General features: G+C 48.3%; 5 protein-coding genes and 1 long non-coding RNA gene across 10 annotated transcripts; 3 read left to right on the top strand and 3 right to left on the bottom strand.

Annotated features, from left to right (window-relative positions):
* The first annotated feature begins 13 nt into the window (after nucleotides 1–13).
* On the top strand, nucleotides 14–1,446 carry LOC105569827. Its single transcript, XR_001009538.1, has 2 exons — nucleotides 14–156; nucleotides 341–1,446. It is a non-coding gene; the product is annotated as an uncharacterized LOC105569827 (long non-coding RNA).
* On the bottom strand, nucleotides 1,036–6,702 carry LOC105569826 (forkhead box protein K1). Of its 3 annotated transcripts, none has more exons than XM_012026566.1 (6): nucleotides 6,342–6,702; nucleotides 5,112–5,446; nucleotides 3,928–4,722; nucleotides 3,592–3,848; nucleotides 3,401–3,503; nucleotides 1,036–3,268 (listed from the first exon to the last, which is right to left on the bottom strand). In XM_012026566.1, the coding sequence occupies exons 2-6, from the start codon at nucleotides 5,387–5,389 to the stop codon at nucleotides 3,091–3,093; spliced, it is 1,611 nt and encodes a 536-aa protein (XP_011881956.1). In that variant the 5' UTR covers nucleotides 5,390–5,446; nucleotides 6,342–6,702; the 3' UTR covers nucleotides 1,036–3,090. The 3 variants fall into 3 exon arrangements, with proteins under 3 accessions (XP_011881956.1, XP_011881957.1, XP_011881955.1); XM_012026567.1 differs by lacking the exon at nucleotides 6,342–6,702 and adding an exon at nucleotides 6,271–6,328; XM_012026565.1 differs by lacking the exon at nucleotides 6,342–6,702 and having other exon boundaries at nucleotides 5,112–6,249.
* Nucleotides 6,703–9,251: 2,549 nt separating this feature from the next.
* Nucleotides 9,252–12,269, top strand: LOC105569828 (ras-related protein Rab-40C). The gene is made up of 4 exons (XM_012026569.1): nucleotides 9,252–9,806; nucleotides 9,930–10,123; nucleotides 10,200–10,422; nucleotides 10,493–12,269. Exons 1-4 carry the CDS (start codon nucleotides 9,641–9,643, stop codon nucleotides 10,798–10,800), a joined length of 891 nt encoding a protein of 296 aa, XP_011881959.1. The 5' UTR covers nucleotides 9,252–9,640; the 3' UTR covers nucleotides 10,801–12,269.
* A 924-nt stretch (nucleotides 12,270–13,193) lies between these two features.
* LOC105569829 (glucose-induced degradation protein 4 homolog) lies at nucleotides 13,194–16,339 on the bottom strand. The gene is made up of 4 exons (XM_012026570.1): nucleotides 15,881–16,339; nucleotides 15,371–15,538; nucleotides 15,048–15,280; nucleotides 13,194–14,714 (listed from the first exon to the last, which is right to left on the bottom strand). Exons 1-4 carry the CDS (start codon nucleotides 16,025–16,027, stop codon nucleotides 14,651–14,653), a joined length of 612 nt encoding a protein of 203 aa, XP_011881960.1. The 5' UTR covers nucleotides 16,028–16,339; the 3' UTR covers nucleotides 13,194–14,650.
* Nucleotides 16,340–17,054: 715 nt separating this feature from the next.
* Nucleotides 17,055–22,746, top strand: LOC105569830 (BTB/POZ domain-containing protein KCTD5). Of its 2 annotated transcripts, XM_012026572.1 has the most exons (4): nucleotides 17,056–17,292; nucleotides 17,506–17,802; nucleotides 17,890–18,018; nucleotides 20,421–22,746. In XM_012026572.1, the coding sequence occupies exons 1-4, from the start codon at nucleotides 17,077–17,079 to the stop codon at nucleotides 20,448–20,450; spliced, it is 672 nt and encodes a 223-aa protein (XP_011881962.1). In that variant the 5' UTR covers nucleotides 17,056–17,076; the 3' UTR covers nucleotides 20,451–22,746. The 2 variants fall into 2 exon arrangements, with proteins under 2 accessions (XP_011881961.1, XP_011881962.1); XM_012026571.1 differs by lacking the exon at nucleotides 20,421–22,746 and having other exon boundaries at nucleotides 17,055–17,292; nucleotides 17,890–20,412.
* Nucleotides 22,747–23,530: 784 nt separating this feature from the next.
* LOC105569832 (ragulator complex protein LAMTOR2) lies at nucleotides 23,531–25,025 on the bottom strand. Of its 2 annotated transcripts, none has more exons than XM_012026574.1 (3): nucleotides 24,778–25,025; nucleotides 24,089–24,251; nucleotides 23,531–24,017 (listed from the first exon to the last, which is right to left on the bottom strand). In XM_012026574.1, exons 1-3 carry the CDS (start codon nucleotides 24,843–24,845, stop codon nucleotides 23,868–23,870), a joined length of 381 nt encoding a protein of 126 aa, XP_011881964.1. In that variant the 5' UTR covers nucleotides 24,846–25,025; the 3' UTR covers nucleotides 23,531–23,867. The 2 variants fall into 2 exon arrangements, with proteins under 2 accessions (XP_011881964.1, XP_011881965.1); XM_012026575.1 differs by lacking the exon at nucleotides 24,778–25,025 and adding an exon at nucleotides 24,634–24,769.
* Nucleotides 25,026–25,276: the final 251 nt, after the last annotated feature.

Below are 25,276 nucleotides of genomic sequence, written 5' to 3' on the forward strand. Positions count from 1 at the left end.
GCCGGTGACGGCATTGTCCCCCCCCCCTCCTCGGACCCGCTCGAATTCGTGGCCCCGATTTGTCGGGCCAGGAGCGGAAAGATCGCCGTAACCGTCTACGATTCTGTCGTAAAGCCTCGCCTACAATAGTCGCGCAGGCTGCGCGTGTCGCATGTCGTAAGTATATTGTTTCCGGCTTCGCCTCGGAGTTGAACCCCAACTTCAACTCTCTGCGACTGCGACAAGCGTGTCGCACGAGATCAGCTAATCACAGTGCGCTGGCGCTAAAAGTGATTTGCCCTGTGTCGCTGGCTGATCCATGGTGAATTTTCTTATTAATGTTTTAATGTAAATAACGTAGAAAACGGAAGCTGAGGACGATCTTATTGTTACTGCAGACAAGAAGATAATAGCCTTCGCCCGCGCAAACCCCCCGTTGCGGCGGAAGCGTATTAAAATTGATGAAAAGGACAGGAATATCATCGATCGAGCGTTTTCACTGAGCAAACGGCAACATAAAGACAGTAAATTAAAGAATTGGGAGCAAAGTTGTAGAAAGATTAATGCGTGGCTGCGATCGATTTAACGCTATCGCGAATCTTCGCGGCTATTGTAGACGCTCCGTTCAGCGGCAAACTTTCCTGCGACACGTGACGCAGCCTGTGCGATTATTACAGACGAGGCTTCGGGACTCGAGTCGGTAGTCCACGCACAAAGAATTGTCGCATTCGTCGCGTGGCAAGGCGGAGAAAAATTCGCGAGTCGTGAAAGTCTACCGTACCACTTCTTCTCCGCCTCTTGCCTCGCGCGGCGCCCGCGATGAGATTTCGAGACGCGCGATTTAGAAAATTGGCCAATTACAGTCGAGTGTCCTCGCATTAGACTACGATTGAAATCTCTCGCGCCTTAAAAAGTCTCATCGTAGACGCCGCGCCACGTCCACGACTTGGGACAGTCTCGAGAGTTTACGGATCGTTGCCTGCCACCGGGCCAGAGACGCGGCACGTGGAGGTAGAAAAAAAAACAAACAAACAAGCAAGCAAGCACGACTCGGAATGACGATTTGTAATTGTATTAATTTTATTGCGTTATTATACATATGCACACATACATGCACATCGGTGATGTCAGGAAAGGTGTATGTGTGTTTGTTGTGTGTGTATATGTGTATGTCGCGCACGTGTCCCGTCACGCGTATCGATCTCTCACGCACACGCGTACGCGCGCGCCATGCCGTGTGCGCGCACGTATCTCGCTCACGTATGTACGTATATGTATAATAATAGCGGCATACGTAGCTCGTGACACGTATGGTATCAACACTGTACAGCGTGTATAATCCGTCTACCAGTATCGTCCAAGTCCCGACCCTTTGTTGTGCTCGTGTACGTCCGACTAATAGAAAAATAAACGTTTCAGATAGAACGCGCCGTACGCTCGCTTCTCGCGAAAGGTGCGAAAAATAAACTTCGTTTTTTCTTCCCTTTCTTTTCTCTTTTCTTTTTTTTTTGCCTCTTTATTGCACCACGCTCCTCTCCGATCTCGGTATATAACAACTACGTCCAATCCTGCCCCCTCCTTGCTCCACCGTAAGTCTAACGCTACTGTGTGTCGTTTTTTTTCCTGTTTATTTACTTTTTGTGTTTATTTTTATCTTGCCTAACGCCGATGCTCTAGGGGGAATCGGCGGGTTACGATTAACTACGATTGCACGAGAAAAGTAAACCGATCGCAGGAGAAATCATTAGTCGAGTTTGGCATCATTATCGTCGACCGCGCCTCCCCTTCGACACGTCGCCCCGCGAAACCCTCGCTTCGACTCACGGCCCGACCTTCCTCCACCGCGTCTCGTCATTGCCCATTTTTATCCGAAGCAATTTTCCCCCAGTATTCAAAACTAGAGGACTATCGCAAGACGATCGAATTGGGTGTGCCGTTCCCGTTGCGGCTCACGCCACATGTTCGAAGGGCCGCGAGAACCTTGGATGACGGAAAATTCAAAAAATCCTTCACAAATTTCTCCCCCCCCCCCTCCCCTCTCGCTCGTTTGACTTGCGAGGCGAGCACGTAAACTCCCCGTCGGGGGAGTTGGCGAAATGTACCGCTCGATCGGCACGAATTAGGTTCCGCTATGCCAGAAAATCGCACCCCTTACATTAATTATATAATGTGAGACATCACAAGGCTCTATTTTGCTTTCTCTGGCTCTGGCAACAATCTCGGACAGAGAACCGTATCGTCAACGCTACAGAAGCTCGTCGGTTTGTCCACCTGTTTCTTTATCGGTCTTCTCGCTGTCGCACTGATAGTGTACCGTGTCTTATCTCGCCCTCAGATAAAACGATTGAGCGTCTTAAAAAGCGCTAATTGTAATAATCTATTATTTTTCACGCTCTTCTTATCACTTTGCCTATCGTTAATCTTCGCTAGTCGTGATGACGACGCCAAGCGGGTGCAAGCGATAATACAAAAAACAGAAATTTCACGCGCGTGAAACGGATGTCGGTCAGCGGATTCAGCTACGGATAAACGCACCACTTCTCTTCGCTCCGTTCCGATTGGAATTACACTGGATAACGTTTCCTCTTTGTCTATCTTATGTATCGGCTAAACGCTGAATGGCACGTTACCGCATCACATTATTGCAATTTGATGTGTCGGCGCAACAACTGCTGTTACTATTTTGGATGACCTTCGATCAAATAAGCTCCATATACATATATACTATATCTTCTGCCGAAGTTAACAAGTCATAAAGAGAAAGCATTTAATAAAGTATATATATCTTATGTACATTGACTGTTGTTAAGAAAATCATGTCGAGAACATGAAGTCTAGAAGGACAGGAAAAGTGTCTTCTGCTCGTCGTTCTTTCTCTCAGGTTGATTTTCTTTTGCGGACTCGTACACACAACAGTTTCTCGCAGTTCTCGCGAGAACATAGAACTGACGCTCGATCTCGATTATGTGCAGTCTAAAGCGGGTTATGCGGTTAAAATAAAATGAAGTTTGCAGTGTGTGTATGTGTGTCTGTGTGTGTGTGTGTATGTTCGACGACAGGCAAATAATGTAAATGTAATGTTCTACGTAACAGGATACTAGTTTTATCAGTTCAATGATCGTCCATTTCATGGATACGTTGACGTTTGGATTGCGATGGCTGATGTTCAGGAGGCTCGGGGCTCTCGACGATCGCGAGCGGGGCCGGCGAACCTGGCGAGCTGTCAGATTCTTCGTGGGTGCGTTTGCTAACCCCCCCGATGCCAGCATCGGGGCTGATAAAATTTCCACTGTTGCGGACAGAAAAATTGACACGAAATTGTAGACGACGCAGCGCCGATAGAAGGTGTCCGCCGCGGGCGGATTAATCGCACGGATAAAATAACAGCAGGCAATGTAACGCCTGCGAGCGTGAACCGTACCTGTAATTATATGTTGTTTGTACAATAACAGGAGCTGGACTGTACTGGCCAGCCGGAGATAAAGAATGGTCCTCTACGGCGCTCCCAGGCACCAAGTATTTTTCTGTTTCAATAAACGAGCCGTAAAGTATCTCGGCGATAAAAGGAAGGGAGGAATCTTATCAGGTAGAAAGAGACGAGAGAAAATTCACCTTCTCTACCTGCGGCGTCGCCACTGACGCCATTTGTCACTATTGTTTGCATCAGGCGTCCCTTGTGAGTCGGCTGAGACGGCGTGTACGGATGTCCAGGTGAGCCGGGCGCCGACTGACTCGTCGCGAGTTGTCCAGCTGGAGAAGGTACCGAGCTGTCCGGATAGGATTCGGGCCCGGGAGACGTCTCTCTGCTCAGACACTCGGGCGTGATTAAGCCACTAATTCCTACATGAGACGGCGACGCCGGGGCACTTCTGCTGATCACAGACGACAATGTTGAATGACTTATCGACCTACGGCCAGCCACGGGGGTAGCTTTCCTCGACACCTTACCTTGACGACAGCGTCCCGAAGGGCGCGCGGAAACAGGGTACGCCACGCTGCCGTCTTCGTCTGAAAGCCTGCTCGATGAGCTTGGTCTCCGACTGAGGATCTATCTTCCAGAAGGAACCTTTCCCCGGTTCCTCCTGACTCCTGGGCACCTTGATGAAGTAACGGTTCAACGATAGGTTGTGCCGTATAGAATTCTGCCAGCCCTTATCCGCGGTCCTATAATAGGGATAGTGCTTGGTGATGTACGAATAGATGCCCGAGAGGGTGAGCTGTTTGTCGTGCGCCGAGGCGATCGCCTGGACGATCAGTTGCGCGTACGAGTACGGCGGTTTCGAGTCGTCCTTCGGCGGACTGTAGTGCGGCGCGGTGCCGTTCGGCCCGGAGCTGTTACCACCTCGGTAACGCGCGTCGGCGCCGGGCTCCGGGCTTATCTGCCTGCTCGAGCTCTGGCCACCGCCGTCGTGCCTCTCCAGGCTGTGCCTGTCCAACGCGGGGGTCTGCGAGTCGTTTGCCATCCCCGCCGCGTACGCCGCGACCATTTGCAGGTCCGCCGAGATGTTCCGCCTGCCCTGGCCGGCGCGCGGACTCGCCGGGCACGAGTTAGCGGCGCTTATCGTCCCCGTGGGCGACGGGAACGGGCTGCTGTACCCGGCGTCCGGGATGTTTATCCGCAGCGGCGGCAGCAGCGCCCGCTGCTTCGGCGGGGAGGGCACGCGAATGTTGCTCTGCTCCTGCTCGTCGACTAGCGACTGGAACAGCAGCTTTATCGTTGTACTTGGAAATCTGAATGTACATCTGCAACACCAAAGTCAGAACAAGCGTCACCACCGAGTTACATCGATTTGCCTCTCGCACTGGCCACAGTGATCCAGATAGCCGCCCGCGACTTATAACGCGCCTCGCGCGTTCTGCCAGGACAAAATATTTTTGTCGCAAGAATAAGCTACTTTTACACAACGGCCTTTTGTCGCCGTAGAGGGCTACGCAAAGGGACCGGTCCCTTTCTCGCTTTGTCACGAGCGCGGAAAATTCCAATGGAACAGGTAGACAACCGCTTCGGTGGCCGCAACTTCGGTGCGGCGTAGCTGCGTGAAACGCGAAAAAACGACAGCTCGGCGGCTCGTGATCGCGCGTGTCTCGGGACGGCGCAAGATAAATAAATAAATCGCGTGGGAGGAACTCACGTCTTTGGCAGTTGAAAGACTGGGGCGCCCTTGCGCTGGAATACCCCGTCGACGAACACGCCGTTCTTGCCGTTGCAGACCATGAAGAAGAGCGGGTGCTCGTAGAAGATCTCGAGGTGCCGGCGCGAGATGAAGCTGGAGTGGCCCATGTTGACGTCGACCTCACCCTTGCTGCTGTTGCGGCCGATCGTGATGCGCCGCTGCCTAACCATGTACTCGAACTCGCGGGCCTCGAGCCGCGCGATCGGCGCCCCGCTCGCCTCCGGGTTCCACTGCATCTTCGACGGGCTGGCCGGCGCCGACTTGAGTGCCAGTAGGGCCCACGCGTCGCTCTCCTGGGTACGAGAGTACGTAGACATAGCACCGGGAGCGAATGAGCCGTGGTGTAGCCGAGCGAGCGGGCGCACGGGAAAGAGAGGAAGACGGAGCCGAGTCGGGCGGAGGGAGAGAGAAAGAGAGAGGAGCGCGCAACGCGCGAGGGGGATGGCGCGAGACGAGACTGACGAGAGAGCGAAACGGATAGATAGTCGCTGGATCGAGAGAGAGGAGGGGGGGGGGGGAGAAAGAGCGAGAGAGAGAGAGAGAGGGAGATAAATTCACGGACGTTCGAGCGACTCAGATACGCTAGATAAATAGATAACACGCGACGGCGGAGCGAGCGGACGCGAGGTAAACCGGCGAAGGTGGAGGAGTCTTACGGGCGTCTCGGGCGTACAAGTGTAGATGACAAAAATTAGCCGCGGGACGGAGACGGAGAGGATGTGCGTGCGCGCCGTGACGGCCGAGAGGGGAGTCGTGTGCGAGCGGGTCGGCGGAGGGGACGGCGGGGGATGAAGAAAAACGAGAGGACAAGAAAATCGGGGCGCCCGGACGAGGGAGAGAGACTCCGGCGGACGAGTCGGTCGGTCGGGCGCGCGCGCGCGCGCGCAAGAGAGAGAAAAGGAAAGAGACGGAGGACACACACGGCACGGTCACGGGCTGCGTATGCACACGCGAGCGTGTACCAGCGCGAAATATGGCCGGCTCTCCTTTCTCCGCGCCGAGTGCGTTCGTACGTTCGTTACTCGTGCGAGCGTGTGCGGATGCGGGACACGGTGCCGCGCGCTCTCTCTCTCTCTCTCTTTCTCCTTCCTTCTGTCCTCGTTTCTTTCCGCCTCACCCTCTCGCTCCTTTTCACTCCGGCGCCCGCGCGCGCGCGCGCACTCCGGCAAGCGGTATATAGTCAAGCACCTTCTAAGTTCGCTCCTGTCTCCGCGGTCGTGAGCGCGAGGGGCCCCTCGTTGCCGCGTTTCACCTCGCCTCCTCGTGCCGCGATCCTCCCTGCGCTCTCTCGGTCCCGACGGGAACTGACGACGGCAGCGACGGCGACGGGCGACGGCGATGACGATGACAGGCGCGGGCCAGGCGGGCCACGGGCAGACGGATGGATGGACGGGCGGCTGGACGGGCGCGCGCGCGCTCGCTCCCGGCGACACGATGACGATACGCGCCGCGCGGCACAAATATTTTCTTCTTCCTCTTGTTTATCCACAATCCGAAACGTGGACGGTGCCCGCCACGTGACGCGGCGATCGCGCGAATCGGCGGCGCCCGGTTCGTAAACGCGCCGAGCCGCGCGGCGGAGGGGCAGGAGGGGGGGGGGGAGTTCGCGATGTAACCGATTCCCCTCGGTTACGTCGCCGCCGTCCCCCCCTCTTTTTCCCCGACGAGCGCGCTCTCGAAGAGTACGTTCGCGTAGCACGCCGTTAAGGCTGAAGATGTCGTCTATCTTTCTGTGAAACGCGATAAGCAACGAGGATAGAATGACGCTTTTGGCGCTAAGTAACGCTGATAACGGGCTGCCCGAACGCACCCGAAACCTCGCGGGAAAGTTACCGGGGGGCCACGAGCCTGCGTTCGGCATCGCAGATGGCCCGAGGCGCCGGAGTTTACTCTCTTGCGTTCGAGCGAGCGAAAGAGGAGAACGAGATAGAAACGGAGTAAAAGCGCTCCGACGTTTCAGATTTGCAATGCCGAACGCAGTTGTAGTATAATTTAGATCCACTCTCTGCCGGCCCCTTTGATCCTCGCGGATTACGTGGTATTCCGTCATGCATTCGGGCAGGATTCATTATTTGCGTTCTAAAACATTTATTGATTTGTTTGTGAAATATAAATTTGAACATGGAGTCGTTTATGGCATGTTCGCGGTTCCAAGTGTTCAAATTGCGTTTAAACAAACTTCTTGTAAACTTTTAATAAACATATTTTCGCCAGGGAAGGGATCGACGCAAAACGAAACAAATGACGGAGTAGACCTACTGTAGTTATGCTATGCGGAAACGCCGCGACGATTCAACAGATGACTGTTGTCGTTAGACGCGTCGCGCCGGTTTGGTAAATAGTCGTAACTTTTTAAAACGCTCGCTTACGCGAAGAAACGTTATTCTATTCTCGCTCGAAAAGATGCTTGATCCTGCTGGCAACGTAGTAGCTTACGACAAAAATGCAAGCGTAAACGTAGATTAGCGCACAAGCTCGTGTCGTTTGCGTCGCTAAATGGAATGCACCAAAAATCGTAATCGAAGGACACTCGGTTCAATCTATTCCTTTTTCGCGCGCCGCGACGCGACCTCTTCAGGTTCGCACCACGTAGAGACCCTCTAATCAGAGTCTGGCCAGAAGAAAGCACGCTGTGATTGGTCCGTCATTTTTCATCAATTCGTGCCAGTTTTATAAAGCTGTAATTATTCAATTTAGCTCCCTCACGTCCAAAATCGATGAAATTAGACTTATTCGACGCGTTTTCGCTCAAAACGAAAAAATCTAGCAGAAAAAAGTGTTGCTCTGCCCCGCGAAGCGAGATATTAATGGTTAAAATTGACCACTGTTAAGCCTATCACACAATAGGAAAGCACAGGCAATAGGAACAGGGAATAACACAGGCAACAGAAATAACTAAATTCCAACTTACCAAAAACCGTGCATCGACGCACAATGGAATATGGAATAGGCAATAGGAACAGAATTTCCGACGCGTTGGATTTCTGTTCCCTATTCCCTGTGCCTGACCTACCTGACCAATCACAGTGGAGACTGGGACAGACACGTGGTTTTAAAATGCAGATGATTGGACAGCACGCCTATTGCCAACGAATCATTGTGTCTTGGCATTACATAGATTTCTATTCCCTATTCCTATTGCCTGTGCTTTCCTATTGTGTGATAGGCTTCATTGGAGCATCCTCTAAAGCCCGTATCAGACTATGGATTGGGATTGGGATTAGATTGAAATTTAACCAATCACAGTAAAGTTTACTAATCTCAAGTTAAATAACTTTTACTCCGATTGGTTAAATTTCAATCTAATCCTAATCTCAATCCGTAGTCTGATACGGGCTTTAGATTCTGCCATGATTAAAGCCCGCTGCAGACGATGCTATTTTTCCTGCTGGATTGCTTGCAATTTACTAAACTACTAGGAATCCTGAGTGCTGAGTGGTGCAACGATAGTAATTTACTAAATCGCAAGCAATCCAGCAGGAAAAATAGCATCGTCTGCAGCGGGCTTAAGAGTATTAAATTCAGGATTGTTACGACAGTTGCAAAGCAGCTGTTTCTGCTGAACGCAGTTCCGTTTGGGACGTTGAGCGATTCGCACGTCTAACCTAAGAGGAATTTTTGATACTCGGGAGGGGGGGGGGTTAGGGGGTTTACATCATCCGATTGCATCACCCCGCGCGAGGCCCGAAGTTGGGCTTCTGCCACCTCTGCATTGCGTCAAGTAATTGAAACTAGCTCGAAAAATTACGACAAGCGGTTGGGCGTGGCCGTATTGGACTCCGCTGGATCCAGGAGCCATTAATCCAATAATAATAATAATTGTGCTGAACGCATTCTCAACTTGCTCGAGTCAACGTTCCCCCTGGTTCCCCCAACATTATCACCAGCGGTCATTTCGATTCGCGATCGCGGCGCGTCGCCCGACGAAAAGACGTGGGGGGGCCAATTGCCACCGTTGGATCGCGCAGCCAATCGCTCCCGCCGGGTGACCCGCGGCCGCGGGCGAATGGAAACGCGGCCGAGGAAGGCGCGCGACGCGATAACGAACGTACCCGACCTTCGCGGATTTCGCGACGGCGCGCAACCTCGATGTCACGCGAGGCGAGGCGAGGGGCCAGCGCGACAACACAGCGACGACAACAGCGGGGAGAGCTGGGGAGAGCCGTGTTCGCTTTGTTATGATACGCGTCCGCTCCGTCGTCGGGATCCGCGTCCCGGCCGCGTAGACACGGCGGCCGCGCGCAGTCGGGCGTTCTCGATCGACGCGGCCCGAGATCCATGATCAGAGAGTCGACGCGACGTTCCAGCGCACCGCGGTACGATGCGATAGCTTTCACCGGCGGGTTGCCCGACGTGCTCGAGGTGGCGGTGCCGGAGGGTCCGTCCGCGCGCCGCGAACACGGGGGCAGGCGTGACGGCGGCAGGGCGAGCGTGGTCGTCCCGTGGGTCGCCCGCAGTATGCTCAGGGTCTGCGACGGCCGGATATTATGGCTGCGGGTGAGGCCAGCGGCGGTGCGGCGAGGCCTCGTCAGGAGAAGCAGTACGACTATCTGCTCAAGTTCCTGCTGGTGGGCGACAGCGACGTCGGCAAGCAAGAGATCTTGAGCGGCCTGGAGGACGGTGCCGCGGAGTCGCCGTTCTGCAGCGGCAGCGGTAACACGACTTTTCGGCCTGTCCAGACGAATCGGGTGCTCGGTTACACGCGCTCCGTAATTCTCCTTTCCTCGACATTGTTTACCCACAGATGGGAATGATCTGTTTTCCTCACCTTTTCAGCTTACAAGACTACCACTATCCTGTTGGACGGGAAACGAGTGAAGCTACAGTTGTGGGATACGTCGGGCCAGGGTAGATTCTGCACCATCATTCGGTCTTACTCCAGGGGCGCTCAAGGTATACTCTTGGTGTACGACATTACCAATAAATGGTCCTTCGACGGCATCAATAGGTGGCTGAAGGAGGTCGAAGAGGTCAGCGACGCTCTATCATCTTGTCCGATTGTCGGCTCCTTCTCCCGGCGACTCACAAAATTGTCAAACTTTGCAGCACGCGCCTGGCGTACCGAAAGTGCTGGTCGGCAACCGCCTGCACTTGGCTTTCAAGCGGCAAGTGGGCGAGCGAGATGCGGAGGCTTACGCGGCCAAGAATCGTATGGCGTTCTTCGAGGTTTCGCCTCTCTGCAATTTCAATATCCGCGAGAGCTTCTCGGAGCTTTCTCGGATGGCGCTGCACAGGAACGGCATGGAGAGATTGTGGCGATCCAATAAAGGTATCGGGTCTCGGCGGTCTTGTTCTTCCAGGCCGGAGGTAATTGGATTGTCACGTAATTCGCATTGCAGTGCTCAGCCTGCAGGAGCTGGCGTGCCGCGCGATCGTGGCCCGCACGACGGTCTACGGCATCGACCAGCTGCCGCTGCCCAAGTCGATCAAGTCGCACCTGAAATCGTACGCGATGACGACGACGTCGCAGCTGCGCTACAACGGCAACCGCTCGTTGAGCTCCAGCAAGAGCCTGGGCACGCATCATCGGAAGCTGCGCTTCGTCGGCCACAGCAACGGCGGGCTGTCGACGCCTGGCAGCTCGCCCGGTAGCATCGCCGACTCCCGCACGAGTTGCGTCGGTCGCAACTCCTGCACGGTGTCCTGAGGGCGACGGCGGACAGAAGTCAGGGTAGCGATTTTACTTACAAAAGCGCTCGCGCAGCAATCAGCGTTCTTCCTTCTCCTCCCCGCACCCGTTTCGCCCCCGTTTCGAGGATGCAAACGCGTCTCGCGATTATGTAGCGATCACCGTTAAACCACCGCGCGATAGTGTAAACATGTGACATCCCGATTTGCCAACGTTGACGGATATACCTGTTGCGTTTGTATCTCACGCGATACATTTCGTATAAATACATATATATATATATATATTTTCACATCCGCGAGCCGCGCGTACAGTTCCACGATCCGAACGATTGTTAAACGAGCTTAAGACGAGCCGTCGTGTACCCGTGCCATCCGTTGTGCGAGATTAAGGAGAGAACGGCGCGAACGTAAGCAGGGAAATTGCTTCGACATTACCGAGCGTCGTCGTCGATCGCAGAGCTCGCGCGGGCTCCCCGTCGCAGGCTTCCGTCGAGAGGGGAACGCGTCCGGATTCACGGAGGTTTGCAAGATACACACCCAGGTATCGATCGAACACTTTGCATTACGCGACTCGAGTGTGTCCCGTACTTTTAAACAAGCCCCTGTAAAGCCGCTTAGTTTCGTTTTGGCCGTTGTTGGAAAAAAAAGAGCAGCCCTTCCCCCACAAACGTATCTCTCTGTGCGGAGTGTTCTTTCTTCGATCGCAAGCTTGCGAGAGCAGCGAGTAATGAACTGAAAAGTACAAGTTCGCTAAGTCTACGGTGGTTGTGGTGTAGACTAATGATGATAGCGTAAGTGTAGAAAGTTTAGAGCAGCTAACTCGAGATATATTAGCGACATATATACATATACATATATATATATATATATATTTTCAATTGCTTGCGAAAACCGTTTTATCGGAAACTACCGGTTTTACCGAGCGCGGAAGAGCTATATATTTTTTAAGAAGACGGTTTTATAAAGAGCAATAAAATTGACTCTTTCTACGGCACGAGTTTTACATTTCATTACGTTGATCGAGATCAGATGATAATCTCTACGGTTTTCTCCCTCTTTTTCTCTTTCTCTTTACCGCCGCGAATTGTGAGTCGCGCGAGGCGATACGACCCTCGTTCCCTTTCGTGTTTAACGAAATCCGAAAAATCCCTCTGCCCCGAATACGTTATTTAAGAGTATCGTCTTATTTCATGTTACCGAAATGTAAATCCACAGTGTACAGTGTAAGATTGCAGGAGATGCGTTTGTGTAATATAGATAGACTAGATAGAAACACACTCGATCTCTAACGATATGTCTGTAACTAATCACTCGATGCCAGGAAAGCACATGAGATGTATATTTATATTACGTTAGATTTAACTAAATTATATTCTGTGTATATAAAGAAAAGAATATTATATTATAATATTGTTTTATATGAATATAACACGATGTGCTTACTTGTCTGTGAGATGTGCTAAATAAATTCAACTTCACACTTAAGCAATGCATGTAATCGGTATGTAAAGACTTGAAAAACGGATCTTCCTACTTCGAATACCAAATCTTTCTTTAATAAATAGTCCACACGTTAATTATTATATACATATTTTGTTACAAGAGAACAAACATCCTTTCATACACGAAGGAATATCCACTTAAAAGGGGGCCACATGTTAAAGGAAGAATGGAAAATGCCGTCCCGTTTGCCAAAATGCTTCTAACTCGATAGCGCGAAACGTTAATTTCGTTGGATGACGGAGGATTAGAGAGCTTGTCCCGTATACTTGCTGTATACAATAAACACTTGATCCTTTCGACTACGGTCTTAATCACAATTAATTAATCGGTTTAATCGTGTTCCTCACTGAATTCAGTCGCTGGAATTGGCGAGATTTTCTCCCTGGCAACTTTTAACACTACTTTCTTGTTAATTTGAGCACTGTGACTTTCATCGATGTATTCCATCTGCACATGGTGGTTCTATTTGTATAATAGCGCGAAACCCGACTCCAATTTGTATTCAATTATGTGTTCCAGTTTAAAGCACATGCGGTTGTATAGCGAAAATAAATCGAATATTTATGAACCTATGGACGTCTCTTATAAAGCAAACATTCCTTTTGTGCATAAAATGCGCCGGTTATCGTAAATAAATGTTATATTTCCTGTTGTACATTGTTTAAGCAAGAATTAGATTCCGTTAGCGCGCGAGATTGATAAATTTCGCAGCTTGTAAAAACAGATGCACAGTGGCGTACTGGAAGAAAAACAACATGCAACTTGACGGACTGATATGTGACACTTTGCACGGCATGTTCATGTATAAAACTGGTATCAATAACTGATAATATAAAGATACTCTTCTTAAAGAAACACAACAACGTATAACTTAGAAATAAGGATGCGACAACGATCTAAGTTTCTGTTCTTTTTTTTTATAATAGAGGTCGACTTAATATAATTAACAATATCAGTGTACTCTTAAGGTATCTGATATATTATATTAAATATGTATCTCTTATACGTAGCTACGTTTTCCAATGTCCAAAGTTTGACCGTTCGTTACAAACTCATCGACTCGACATGCGCTTTTATTGTATACAGTACCGCGTACTGTCCTAACGGTTTGAGTATTCAGGTAGATTATTATTAGCACAAATATAAAAAGAGAAAACAAAAATTATTAGTATTTAACAACGCTAAATAAAATTAATATCGAAAATAATGTGGCATGTGGGGGGATGCCATTTGAAATATCAATATCACTGGTGATCGAGAACGGGTTTCACAAACGTCACACGCGCAAATGAATGCTGTACTATGCCAGTGTAAATCTCGGGTAAGCTACGCGATTACCTATTACAGCTCGTTTAACTTATATACATTCGTATATATATATGTGTATATATATATTTATGTATACATTATGGTAATGCTTATCACAACAGTGTACTATTTTCTCTAAGAGAATCGATATATTTAATTAACATTTCGGTTAAAAACATGAAGACAAGTTTTACGAATAGCCAACATGTGTCTAACGCCTATTCTTAAACTCAGCTATACATATATTTCATATATGTATGTATAAAACATTAGAGTCGAATAAAGTTCGTTCGCGCGTAAAATAAATAAATAAAATGTTTTCAACATAGGCTACCGACGAAACCTCGATAAAACCCTTTCGCGATTACCATTTCCGTTTGTTCCTCCTTTTGCGACATACGTACAGCTTCATTCAAACAGTTTACACCTGATCTTTTCCAAGGTGGCAAACAGATCTCATAAATAGCCTGAGCAACGAAAGGAAGAATTCTTGCTCATAAATTATATTCTCATAAAATATCTTCGCAAAAACGTTATTCAACGGTTGACCTTGTCTCATTTTTCCGTACAAACATGTTGGACTATATGTTTCAGTCAGCAATGAAAACCAGAAGTATTAAACGCACAATAATAACGAGCACAAACAAAAGTCTCGAAAAGCCTTTATCAGATTACTGAATAACGCAACACCAATCATTTAAAATGATATGCATCAGATAATTTATTTCGATCAAAAGTGTTTGGTTTTACAATCAATCACGTTGAAATAATTATTATCCGTAGTCGACCACTTAATAAATAGGCACTCCAATTCTCGTGATCTCAACGTTTCTCAATACAGTCGACTGAGAGCAGGATATCGTAAAATCCTGAATACTTTTCACCGTCAATCTTTCCCCCCCTGAGAAACTGCGGGGGGGGGGGCGTGTCACGAATAAGAAACAGACTCACTGCGACACTTCTAATAGAATTTATAAGACGAATCTTTATGAGATCTGTACGCCAGGAAAGAAAAGACGCGAATATCGTGAGGCTTTTCAGCGGAGGTATCGACTTCACCTGAACTCGTATATCTGTATACTGTGCTCTGGGACATGCCTCAGATTCAAGGATTGATACCTGAAACAACGTTCGGAATTGTCGTTTTAGTTATTCCATCTTGCATTGTGTACTCGCATTTATTAAGAACACAATTGAACCGGTAAGAACAGACAGTGGACACGCGGCGAGTTCGCAAATCCTTGCATCGAAAAGACAGCTTCTTTCGTGGAAACTCATCTCGGGGATCCACTTTCCGCTTGTAAAACAGCGTTTCGTTTCCCGCGATACGATTCTGCCGCGCGTACATCCTTCCTGTTCCAAGCGGTTCAATCGGCGCGTTCAGAAATCAAATGTCACCACTCAAGTCGCTAGCGTTAAAACTACTTTCTAACTTGTAGTCTGGCGTTTTACCATTCAGAACTACGGTGATAATAAAAGCCTTCTATCGTGGCGGCGGATTTCTGGAAGCAAATATAGTAAAATCCTGCAAAGGAGGCACCGTTGATGTCCTTGATCGTATGATCGGGTACCAGGAAGTGCTCCTTCCACCTCATAAACACAAAGTCCGTCCCCTTCAGTGCCTCGTAGTCGAACGTGTCGGAATTGAACGTTTTGGCGTATTGGCAGAACGACGCGAATTTACTCTGCAATAAGAACAAGGCAGATATGCAGACGACGAAGCGGCGGTAACGGACGACGGCGGTTGGCGCGATAGCGCGTGTGTCGGTACGAACCCAATGTTTCTTGTCAACATCCTCGTCCGCGTCCCACTTGCGAGTTAAAAAGGGATACTTTTTCGAGATGATTTCGCCGTCGAAGAACGTCGTCAGCATCGGAAACTCCTCCGTGAGACCCTTGATCTTCAGGTATCCGCAGAGGTAACTGTTTTCCTCGTCCACGTGCTGCAACGGGACAAACGCGAGGTGAAGAATCGTACCGGGTGTCAGGCCCACGCTGCCGCGGTACCATCGGCAACTACCATCAACTTTGGTTGCGCGCGAACCGTCCGCTGCAAAGAGGAAGGGAGAGCGAGAGAGAGAGAGAGAGAGAGAAGAGGCGAGAGGGGAAACGAATCTTCCGCGCGTCCTCGCCGCCGTCGAGGACGTCGCCCCGTCCCGTGGGCTCGCCAGTTTGCGGCGCACTTGCCGAGAAGTGGCGACACGACGGCGGCGCGGACGGCGGTCGGGTCGAGGTCTCGGGGAGAGGGGGAGCGGCACGGCGGGGAGGAAGCGCGCGCGACTAACCTGCAAAACCACCTCCACGTCGTAGCTGTTGCCCTTGGACTTCTGCGAGCCCTGGAAGCGCGAGCCGTTGTACAACAGGGACTTGGTGACACCCGGCTGTTTTGAGTTGGCGGGCGGCGGCGGCACCACGTCGACCTTCACCGGCATCTTCGCGCGGCGTTGCTCCGAGCTTGCGTGCAGCGCGACGTTCAGGCGTTGTCCACGACGGCGTTGACGGCGTTGACGACGACGGCAGCGGTGGCGGCGGCGGCGGCGGCGGTGGCGACGACGACGACGACGACGACGACGTGGACGACGGCGGCGGCGGCGGTGACGACGCGCAACCTGGCGCCCCGCATATCACGATGGGGTGACCGTGGCGCAATGACTGCCGGTAATCCACGGGGGTACGGACGTTTTTATGCGCCGAGCCTCGAACCCAGACCGCCGAGCGGGCCCAGGGCGCGCTTCGCGCTCGGCTCCCCCCGCGCGGGCGGGGGATTCTCGCTCGCGGTTTCTGGAGCACACACCGCGCGCGTCTCCGAGAGGGCGAGAGGGAGGTTCCTCTCCGACGCCCCTTCGTTCTCCTTTTTTTCTTCCGCGCGCGGGACGGAGCGCGGGAGGGAACGCGAGCGCCCGAAGTTGCCCCGCCGCTCGAGAGCGCAACTTCACGCCGGAAGCCCGGCGAGCGGAAACGGCCGTTTCGAATCCGAATCCAGCGTGCACGCGAATAAGCGACGAGCCGAAGGATCCCGAGCCCGCGTACGTCGTGGACGGAGAACGCTCGCGGCGGCACTTTCTCTCTGCAAATCAGTTTAGAGACTCGAGAGTGCGAATCTGCCGCCTCTGAGGCGGCGAGTAAAGAAATTGCGAAGTACGCGACATTACGAAACCTCTCGGGTTTAAGGCCGCGCTCTTTTTAACGAGAACGGGACTTTTCGCTCAATTCGTACCGAGATATCGACGAAATGATAATGAAACGGGGTCAATTGAGAGAGAGAGACTCGTTCAAATGCGCTCCGGCGAGATTTCAGCACGCGTCATTGTCAGCGCGGCGCCGCCGTCGGGGAAACGCGAGCGTTCTAAAATTACGGGGCGAAATTGCGGGACGGCCGCCGTCCCCGGGTTCCTCGGGCGCGCAGCTCGACGGCGGACGCGAGACGCTGCGTCGACTAGCGGCGTCGTCGAGCCAACCTGACCCGGGGCTCCCCCCTTTAATGCCAATTGATGCCAATGCGAGTATGGCGGACCTCGACGACACCAGCTCGATCGGGATGACAGAGAATCATGTCGGCAAGCGGTGCAACAAGCAGTGGGTGCGGCTGAACGTGGGCGGGACGTACTTCCTGACGGCGAAGACCACCCTGGCGAGGGACCCGAACTCGTTTCTGTACCGGCTGTGCCAGGAGGACTCGGATCTCATTTCGGACAGGGTTAGTTGACACTGCTTCTTACCGGGAATTTCAAACGGCGCCCGACCGGACGCCCGCCCCGCCGTCCGCGTCGACGCCGCGGGGCGACGGCGACGGGATTGCCACGTGCCCGCGGCGGGCGAGAGACCTCCCGGTCTCCCTCGCGCCTCCCCCGCCGAGCGACGCGGTGAATGACCCCCGCCCCTTCCCGGGTTTTGCTCTGCTTTCCCGAAGGACGAGACGGGAGCGTACCTGATAGACCGCGACCCCACGTACTTCAGCCCGGTCCTCAATTACCTGCGCCACGGCAAGCTGGTCATCAACAAGGACCTGACGGAGGAGGGCGTGCTGGAGGAGGCGGAGTTTTACAATATCACCGAGCTCATACGGCTAGTCAAAGAGAGGATCATCCTGAGGGACACCCGGCCGCAGAGGGACTCCAAGAAGCACGTCTACAGGGTGATCCACTGTCACGAGGACGAGCTCACGCAGATGGTAACCACAATGTCGGACGGATGGAGATTCGAGCAGGTATCGACAAGCGTTTGCCGCGTTTCCCTTGTCGCGCCGCGGCGTTTCTTCTCCCCGGATTGTACAGGTTGCTCTCGTTCTGCGCAGGTGATCAGCATAGGCTCTCAATATAACTACGGTAACGACGATCACGCCGAGTTTTTATGCGTGGTGAGCCGAGAGTACGGACCTAGTCAGCTCGGCAGTAGAGAAGAGGAGTCTACGGATCGCGTCAAGGTACCGCTATCCTATTCGACTGTTTCCCATCCTCACTTGAGCCAAAGTAGCCACGGTTAACGCCATCATTTTTATGTTTATCCCCTTGTACCCGAGTCGGCGCGCGACATGGACGCGGGTTTATTAGCCAAGATTCAATTCACGTTTTCTTACCAAGTACCTACACCTTCGTTTTTTCAGCGAGACCGTGTATCCTAAGTAATCTGTGTCAGTATTATTATTTTCCAGGGTTGGGAGGTAACTCGTTACTTGTAACGAAGTTACAGTTACAACTTCATTACTCTCTCTCCATCTGTAACTATAACTTGACTCGGTTACATTTTGTCGATAGCTAGTCACTAATTTAATAGTTACTTTATATACAGGCTGTCTCGTTTTAAATGATCCACGCAAATATCTCCAAAAGTATGAAAGATACGGACAAACGTTTCAAACAAAAGTTGTTTGGTTCGAAGGGGGACGTAAGGTGGTACCGTTGGTTTCACCTTGAATAGTTGCTTGAAGGTCACGTGGAGGAGTAACTGCAACTGGTTACATTTTTAGCGAAGAAACTGTAACTGTAACTGGATACTTTTATTAAGTTACTTTCCAACCCTGTTATTTTCCATAGGGCTGCCATCTCTTACTGACCTAGAACTTGCAAGGTTTAATGGTACTATTACATTTGTCGTACGAGAAATTTGTTAAGCGCGTTGATTGACTGCAGAATAGATAATTTCTAGAGACTCGAGGACTTTTCTATTCTCCAGCCAATTGACACGTTTAAAAAATTTATCGTACGACAAATGTAACACCAGTTTAACACCGCGGGCTTTTCCGACTGACAACTGTTGCTGATAAAGCGATAAAACTAGAAGAATTTTCTGTTTAAACTATTAATAGTAGTTCTCGATAACAAATAGTAGCTACGATCTTACGGTTTCTACGCGTATACACACGCACAACGTGTGTAGCTCCTTAATGCGTAAATATCGCGACTTGATGTTAGTTCTCAACGGTGTAGCGCACCACTTAAAAAAGTCCCCCCGAAAGACCCAGAAAGAAAAACTGGACGGATGGCAGCCCTAATTTCTTCATGTTGGATCGCATGGGGTTATTTGTTGAGTCTAACGTGCTCCAGCTGGAAACACCGGCACTTTCCTGCCTGGAAAAGGATTGGAGGATTGCAAGTAGAAATCTCCGAGCGCGAGAAAATGGTCCTATCTTGCTCTTGCGACCCAACATTTTGAGTTTTCCTGATTTTTAACGCTATTGTGAAGTCAAATAACATACCTTTATCAGTTCTAATGAGGTGAAATTAAAACAAAAGCAGTATTATTTTTTGGTATTAACAATTCGCCTGTACTGACGGCTGGACTGGGTTGGGTAGAAAACCAAAGACGAGCTTTATCACTGTATACGCGATAAATATGATTTATACATACACATTTACCGCGAGATTGAATTTTATCTCACGTCTTATCACTTTTATGCTTAATTCAGCAAAACATTCCTCTATACATTTTTTTTTCTGCAATATTGTTGACGGTTGCTTAGAATTATTTTGCTTAATTTGTTTTACGAGGGGACAGAAGTACCAGAAGGAAAATAACTCTGTTGTAGACGTGAAATGTTAAGCGGCAGATTTCATCAGGTGGCTTCATTTTTTCTTCAAGTCGAATCTGTAAATAAAAGTCTGTCGATCGAGTTTTTATTTTATCATATATATATATATATATATATATACATACATATACGTACATATGTATATATGCATTTTATATTTTTATACATATAGGCATTAAATATGCACATTGACTCATTATATTTAAAGTCGCGTTAAAGAGACAGAAAACCACCTAATAATCTGTGAAGCTCAGAGGCCTGTTCGCATGAGCATGTCCTGCCTCTGATATTTGTTGTATGTACCATACAATTATTATTATTATTAGTATTATTATTATTATTGTACCGCATGCCGTTCGTTGAATAAAGAATTTTTTCTTTCATTGGTTTGTGGTTATATATACTTTACGCCCCGTGACCTGCATGAATCATACTGCATGCCAAATTATTCATCATATACATTACGTCCTTTAAATGCGGCATAAGAGTGAATTGTCCAGTGTATATTTTACCACCAGTAGATTATGTACGATTTATTTATATACGATATAAAAGACAGTCTGTTTAAACTTATGTGTACTAATACTATGTGGGTTTGCTTTTGGGGAGCAGTAGCGTGTTTGGTATTTCTTAATTTGTTGGCAACAATGTAACGGGCGGAACAATTTGTTTTCATAACAAGGCCGTAACTTCAATTGCCGCTGTAGAACCTGCGATTAGCGTTTAAGCATTATTATATAAGTGAAGTGAGACTAATACGTTTTCATTAAGTTGAGATTATTGAATTCACATTCTAGGTTTTGCAGCAGAAGGGTTCACGCATGTAATGTCTAGATCCGTCCTTGTTTTCCCATGCCTCCCTTAGTTTGATCAGCTGCGCTGCGACAAGAATGAAGACTGTTTTCGTTTACTTTTTCCTCTCTTTAATATTTTAAGTATTGTAAAAATCCACACTCTCTTTCCATTATATTCCCTCCGCCTCTATTCCTAGACGATGTTAATCTACAGGGACATTACAGTGCAAAGGATAAAGAAAATTTTATAGATGCGTATTTATTGCATAGCAAGATCGTACACACGAACAGCTTTAAGAACCGAAAGTAACACGTTATTATTAATTTATTCCTCTTTATTAACAGTGCCCAAAAGGTGAAAAGAGTAATGTCGATCTCACGAATGGAATAGTTTAATAATTTCGTACAGTTTATACATCAGATAATCGCTATACGACAAACACAAAGTAAAAACCTTCCTTTTTCTATAAGCACATCTATCTGCTTTAAAAGCAGGTATGTTATATACATATATACATAAAAATAATATATACATATATATAGATAACATAGTTATATTAATAATAAATGACGTTGTTCCATAATGGCTGCAGTTATATTTTAGCTTTATCGAATACTTTAATGGACGAATGGCATTTGGTGGAAAACAATCAGTTTCGTATAAAAATTTTTAACGATAAACGATAGTTTTTATCTCCAAGTAGTAATAACGTAGTAGAGATTGCCTTTTTGTACTAAATTGTACAAAAGTTCTTTTTCCTATCCGTATCCTTATCGTAAGACGTCTAAATTACTTACCTTCGCACTGCCGCTATAAAACATAAAAGATATTTGTATACCTAACGTGATAATTTTCAAAAAAAAAAGAGAAAAAACAGGAGACGCGCGTACTAATAGCTATGAATACGTAAAGCTGACTTTATACAATTGCATTGTTAATACGGAAAAGGACTTTTTTTCTAAACGAAGCAATTGCATTACACTACTTATTAAGGATACAGACCTGAGGTATATTTGAGGGAAGAGCCGAGGGCTCGATTCTCTCGAAAATGGGCCATTTGCGAAAGAGACTTTAGGAGAACGAAGCAAGCGTAGTTTAAGAGCGTTCACCGCGTATCTCGTGCGCAAACGTGAAAGCTTGACGAAAAGAAAAACACGCGCGGAATAACACGATTACATTATCAGCGAGATGATGCGCACTATCGGGAAGAGGAAAAAGAAATTGAGTTATTTTCTTTTCGCGAAATTATCTGCAGTTGCAATATGATCCCCTGCACCCGTGGCAACGAGCGTACTTGCAACGGATGTAGGCTGTCAATTGTCGAAGGCCTATTAAAGGGGGGGGGGGGGGGGGAGAAAACCAGAGAAAAGTGTCCTAGACAATATATGTAAAATGTTAAATGGAAGAGCGTATGTAATATTGGCTTGTTATAGACGCCATTAGTACTATTGTACACATGCGTAATTAATCTCGCGCAATTTACACGGCAATTTTTTTCTTCGTCGGGAGAAACGCGGTTCAACAATACAAATAATCAATTGCATTTCGCGCCGTTGGTGTTTGCTATTTCGACACAGCCAAGTCGACACCTGTCGTCGCGAGGAATACACATGTATTATATAAACTGCAGCTGTATCGAGTACATTTCCGACATTTACGCGCGCGGTAAGGGATACGCGACACGATGTTGTACGATTTCGGCTAGCGACAATTCATTTGGTATTGCGACATTTCCGAAACTTTAGGACCAATATTGTTAATCCCACGTGCTATGTACAGTGTTGTTTAGGCTAATATAAGGCATTGTTTTCTAGCTCAAAACAAAAATCCATGTATACTACTCATTAATTTAGTCCCAGCATTAATGTTCATTATTGTCATGTTATACACGCGGCGATACACGTCCTCCTCTTTACTCGTGTAAAATTTGTACTTTCATAGGTAGAGATTTCTAACGATAGATAAACTTGTATTCGGTGTTTGGCGTTAGGGGACAAGGTAGCGTTTACATTCATTCATTCGAGACCATAGAGTTACAATGGTAGGAGATAAATCGAGGTAGGCGACGTAAAGAAGGGGTTGTCGTGTATGAAGGTATTTCACACCATTTGCACACGCACAACTGTCACCTTACACGGATTTCGTTCCAACGGTTTTATCAATTTGGGTATTTACCGCCGTACGATACGTCGAACGGTCACGGCAAAAGTGTGCGGAGCATACTTCGGACGATTTTGCATTTGCTTCTACCGCGTCTCGATCAGCATCCTGGACTTCTGAAACAAGCCAAATTGTTTGCAGGACCCCGATGGAAATATTTTACTGAAAGTACGATGAAAAGCGAGATGAAAGTTATTGAGAAAACTTGCCGAACGTATCTCAAAATAAATCGTAAGTTTCCCCGTGAGATTCAACGCTGCGAGATGTAAGAAAAATTAAGGTATACTGTTGAAAAATAATATTAAAAAAATGACTAGAAACTATGTTACTTTTTAATAAAAAAAAAACAAACTTTTGAGGCCATTTTTCACTGAACTTTTACTGAAACGACAATAAAACCGGGTCAAGCGCGAGGGAGATTTTCAAGTGCATCTCGGCAAAATTTCATTACATCTTCAGTAAAACGTTCTCATCGGGGAAACCAAGGGTGCGTATTAATTATTGTCTTTTCTCCAAGTGCGTGTACGTACAAACGTCCGTCGCGTCGCTGTACGTGCGGCGGATGTGTAACGCGAAACGTAATCAAAATTTGTTTTAGCGATACTTTTAAGTATAAGTACTCTGATACGAGAAAGGTATAGAACTTTAGGAACTTTCTATGCAATAACTCTTTATCTCTAGTAGTGCAATTCGCAGTAAGTGACGAACGTAGGTATATTTAACGCTGTTAATGATTTTCTTTCCCGCCGATCGCGCAGTCATATAGTCTCGTGTGCCCCGACAAGTTTATGAATTGGAAGCAACTTTTGCGCGTTGAATAGCAGCGATTCACACATGCGGCAACTACTGACGTTACATTACCGATAGGTGGGCTTACATTAAGTAGTCCCTACGATCACAGCGTGTGATTTGTAAAGTGAGATAAAATGCAAATTGTTTGTATTAATTGTAACTTATATGAAATAAAAGATTTATTATATACATTAAAGAGCAGCTTTCGTTCCCACACTTCCGTTCGTCTATTTCTACATTATTGCATCAATTATTACACTCGTAGCTCTTTCCCTGAACCTCCCACGGCATTTAGAATTGTAGATACACGCGCGTGTTAAGAGCGGAAACACGCACGCACGTTAACATCTCGAGTCAATAAAAAATATATTTATACGCGTACAACTTACAAATTCTTACAAACAATAAATAAGTATCGCAAAGGTAAATTCGTAATCTCTCGAGTGCAGCAGACTTTGTGAAAGCGGGATGATCGATTGCGATTCCGTCGGGGCCGTTCAAGGCATGTTCGCTATCGTCTTTAAGGGCTGATCGAGGTACTGGGCCAACGCCTGCGCCTTCTCGCGCAGTAATCCAAATCCCACGCTCTCCTTCGCGTACAAGCACAAGAGCAGATTGGCTACCTCGGTGATAACGACCTTCCCTTCCTGGAAACAAGAGTGTAACAGACTCTCGGCTTATGTGAAATAATTGGGAAAATGCCCGTTTGATCTGTTACCATACAATCCATGAGAACAAACTGCAGTTCATCTTCCTTGAAGGCGTTTCGCCCGTTCTTCTCGTAAGCTGTCCAAATGTTACTCGTGATGGCAGCTGTGACCCTGGCGTCCTTATCCCCGTAACCGCTGTACGCTAACAATCCACCGTCCCTGTTGAGCAATCTAAAACGTGAAATGTAATCGTGTATTTAGTGGTATTTTCAACTGCCTGAAACAATTGTAGCTTAACGAACAGGGCGTGATTTCAAACTCTACCAACAACTCGTGTCTCTCTAGCAATCCAAATTGCAGTGCCATTGGTTTACATTACCTTCAGAATCCTGAAATATCATGCACGAAGATAATCAACTAGAAAGATATCTATTGGGTCATCCTGTAAGCAATGCGGTGCTACGGATATGTTTGCAGCTAAGCCAAAAGTTTGACACTTGAATTTTAATCCAAATCCTATTGTTTCCAACTTCGTCCCATCTCAATCTGAAATTTTCAATTTCCTGGCGACACGAGTCGCGGCTTCGAGCTCAAGAATAAATCGGGCTCGTACCGCATTGTTTATCGGACGACTCGACACACGGATTCCCACTTTGTGCCAAGTTACTCTTGTACGAACAATGGGACGTGTTTTGAAATAGAGCCCGAAGTACCGCGAGCGAGTGTATCTGGTGCGTCTCCGATCTCTTGTACTCACAAGGTGTTCTCCACGCCCCCGGTATTCGCTTGACTGAGGACCTGCGTGAGCGCCTTCGGCTTCAGCATATTCCTCGCTTACGATTTCTCTCAAACGGATCTCGGTTCAATTATTATACGTGCATATGCATGCGTAAACGCATATATTGTTACAACGTAGAGCTCGTCCCGCTGCGTGTCACGATCAGCTGTTATCGCTGAATCAACAAACCGACGGAGAACGAGAGGGAGGGGGGAGGGCGGAGATCCTAGACATAGTATATCTAGACTGCTGGTTCTCTCAAATTTCAGGAGTGGGGGTAGAGCTCACGTAGAAAAGGATGCACTCTGTTTCGTGTCTGTGCGTTCTCTCTCGCACAGGTTAGTAACTGCTTCCCCTTATCCCCTCTTTTCGCGTGTGCGAGAGAGAACGTTCAATGCACGAAACAGAGTGCATCCTTTTCTACGTGAGCTCTACCCCCACTCCGCCAACCAGCAGTCTAGATATACTATGTCTATGG

The sequence above is a fragment of the Vollenhovia emeryi genome, unplaced genomic scaffold (genome assembly GCF_000949405.1).
Source record: "Vollenhovia emeryi isolate VEMERY1.0 unplaced genomic scaffold, V.emery_V1.0 DF939122.1, whole genome shotgun sequence".
In the NCBI taxonomy this organism is placed as follows: Eukaryota; Metazoa; Arthropoda; class Insecta; order Hymenoptera; family Formicidae; genus Vollenhovia; species Vollenhovia emeryi.

Coding starts and splice junctions, on each gene's coding strand:
- LOC105569826 (XM_012026565.1), bottom strand. CDS start 5,470: ATGTCTACGTACTCTCGTACCCAGGAGAGCGACGCGTGGGCCCTACTG. Junction 4,723..5,111: donor GTCTTTCAACTGCCAAAGAC/GTGAGTTCCTCC, acceptor TTGGTGTTGCAG/ATGTACATTCAGATTTCCAA. Junction 3,269..3,400: donor CAAACAACATATAATTACAG/GTACGGTTCACG, acceptor TGTCCGCAACAG/TGGAAATTTTATCAGCCCCG.
- LOC105569828 (XM_012026569.1), top strand. CDS start 9,641: ATGGCTGCGGGTGAGGCCAGCGGCGGTGCGGCGAGGCCTCGTCAGGAG. Junction 9,807..9,929: donor GCCGTTCTGCAGCGGCAGCG/GTAACACGACTT, acceptor TCACCTTTTCAG/CTTACAAGACTACCACTATC. Junction 10,124..10,199: donor GGCTGAAGGAGGTCGAAGAG/GTCAGCGACGCT, acceptor CAAACTTTGCAG/CACGCGCCTGGCGTACCGAA.
- LOC105569829 (XM_012026570.1), bottom strand. CDS start 16,027: ATGCCGGTGAAGGTCGACGTGGTGCCGCCGCCGCCCGCCAACTCAAAA. Junction 15,539..15,880: donor ACGTGGAGGTGGTTTTGCAG/GTTAGTCGCGCG, acceptor GTCCCGTTGCAG/CACGTGGACGAGGAAAACAG. Junction 15,281..15,370: donor ATGTTGACAAGAAACATTGG/GTTCGTACCGAC, acceptor TTCTTATTGCAG/AGTAAATTCGCGTCGTTCTG.
- LOC105569830 (XM_012026571.1), top strand. CDS start 17,077: ATGCCAATTGATGCCAATGCGAGTATGGCGGACCTCGACGACACCAGC. Junction 17,293..17,505: donor CGGATCTCATTTCGGACAGG/GTTAGTTGACAC, acceptor GCTTTCCCGAAG/GACGAGACGGGAGCGTACCT. Junction 17,803..17,889: donor ACGGATGGAGATTCGAGCAG/GTATCGACAAGC, acceptor CGTTCTGCGCAG/GTGATCAGCATAGGCTCTCA.
- LOC105569832 (XM_012026574.1), bottom strand. CDS start 24,845: ATGCTGAAGCCGAAGGCGCTCACGCAGGTCCTCAGTCAAGCGAATACC. Junction 24,252..24,777: donor GGGGGCGTGGAGAACACCTT/GTGAGTACAAGA, acceptor TTCACGTTTTAG/ATTGCTCAACAGGGACGGTG. Junction 24,018..24,088: donor TTGTTCTCATGGATTGTATG/GTAACAGATCAA, acceptor TCTTGTTTCCAG/GAAGGGAAGGTCGTTATCAC.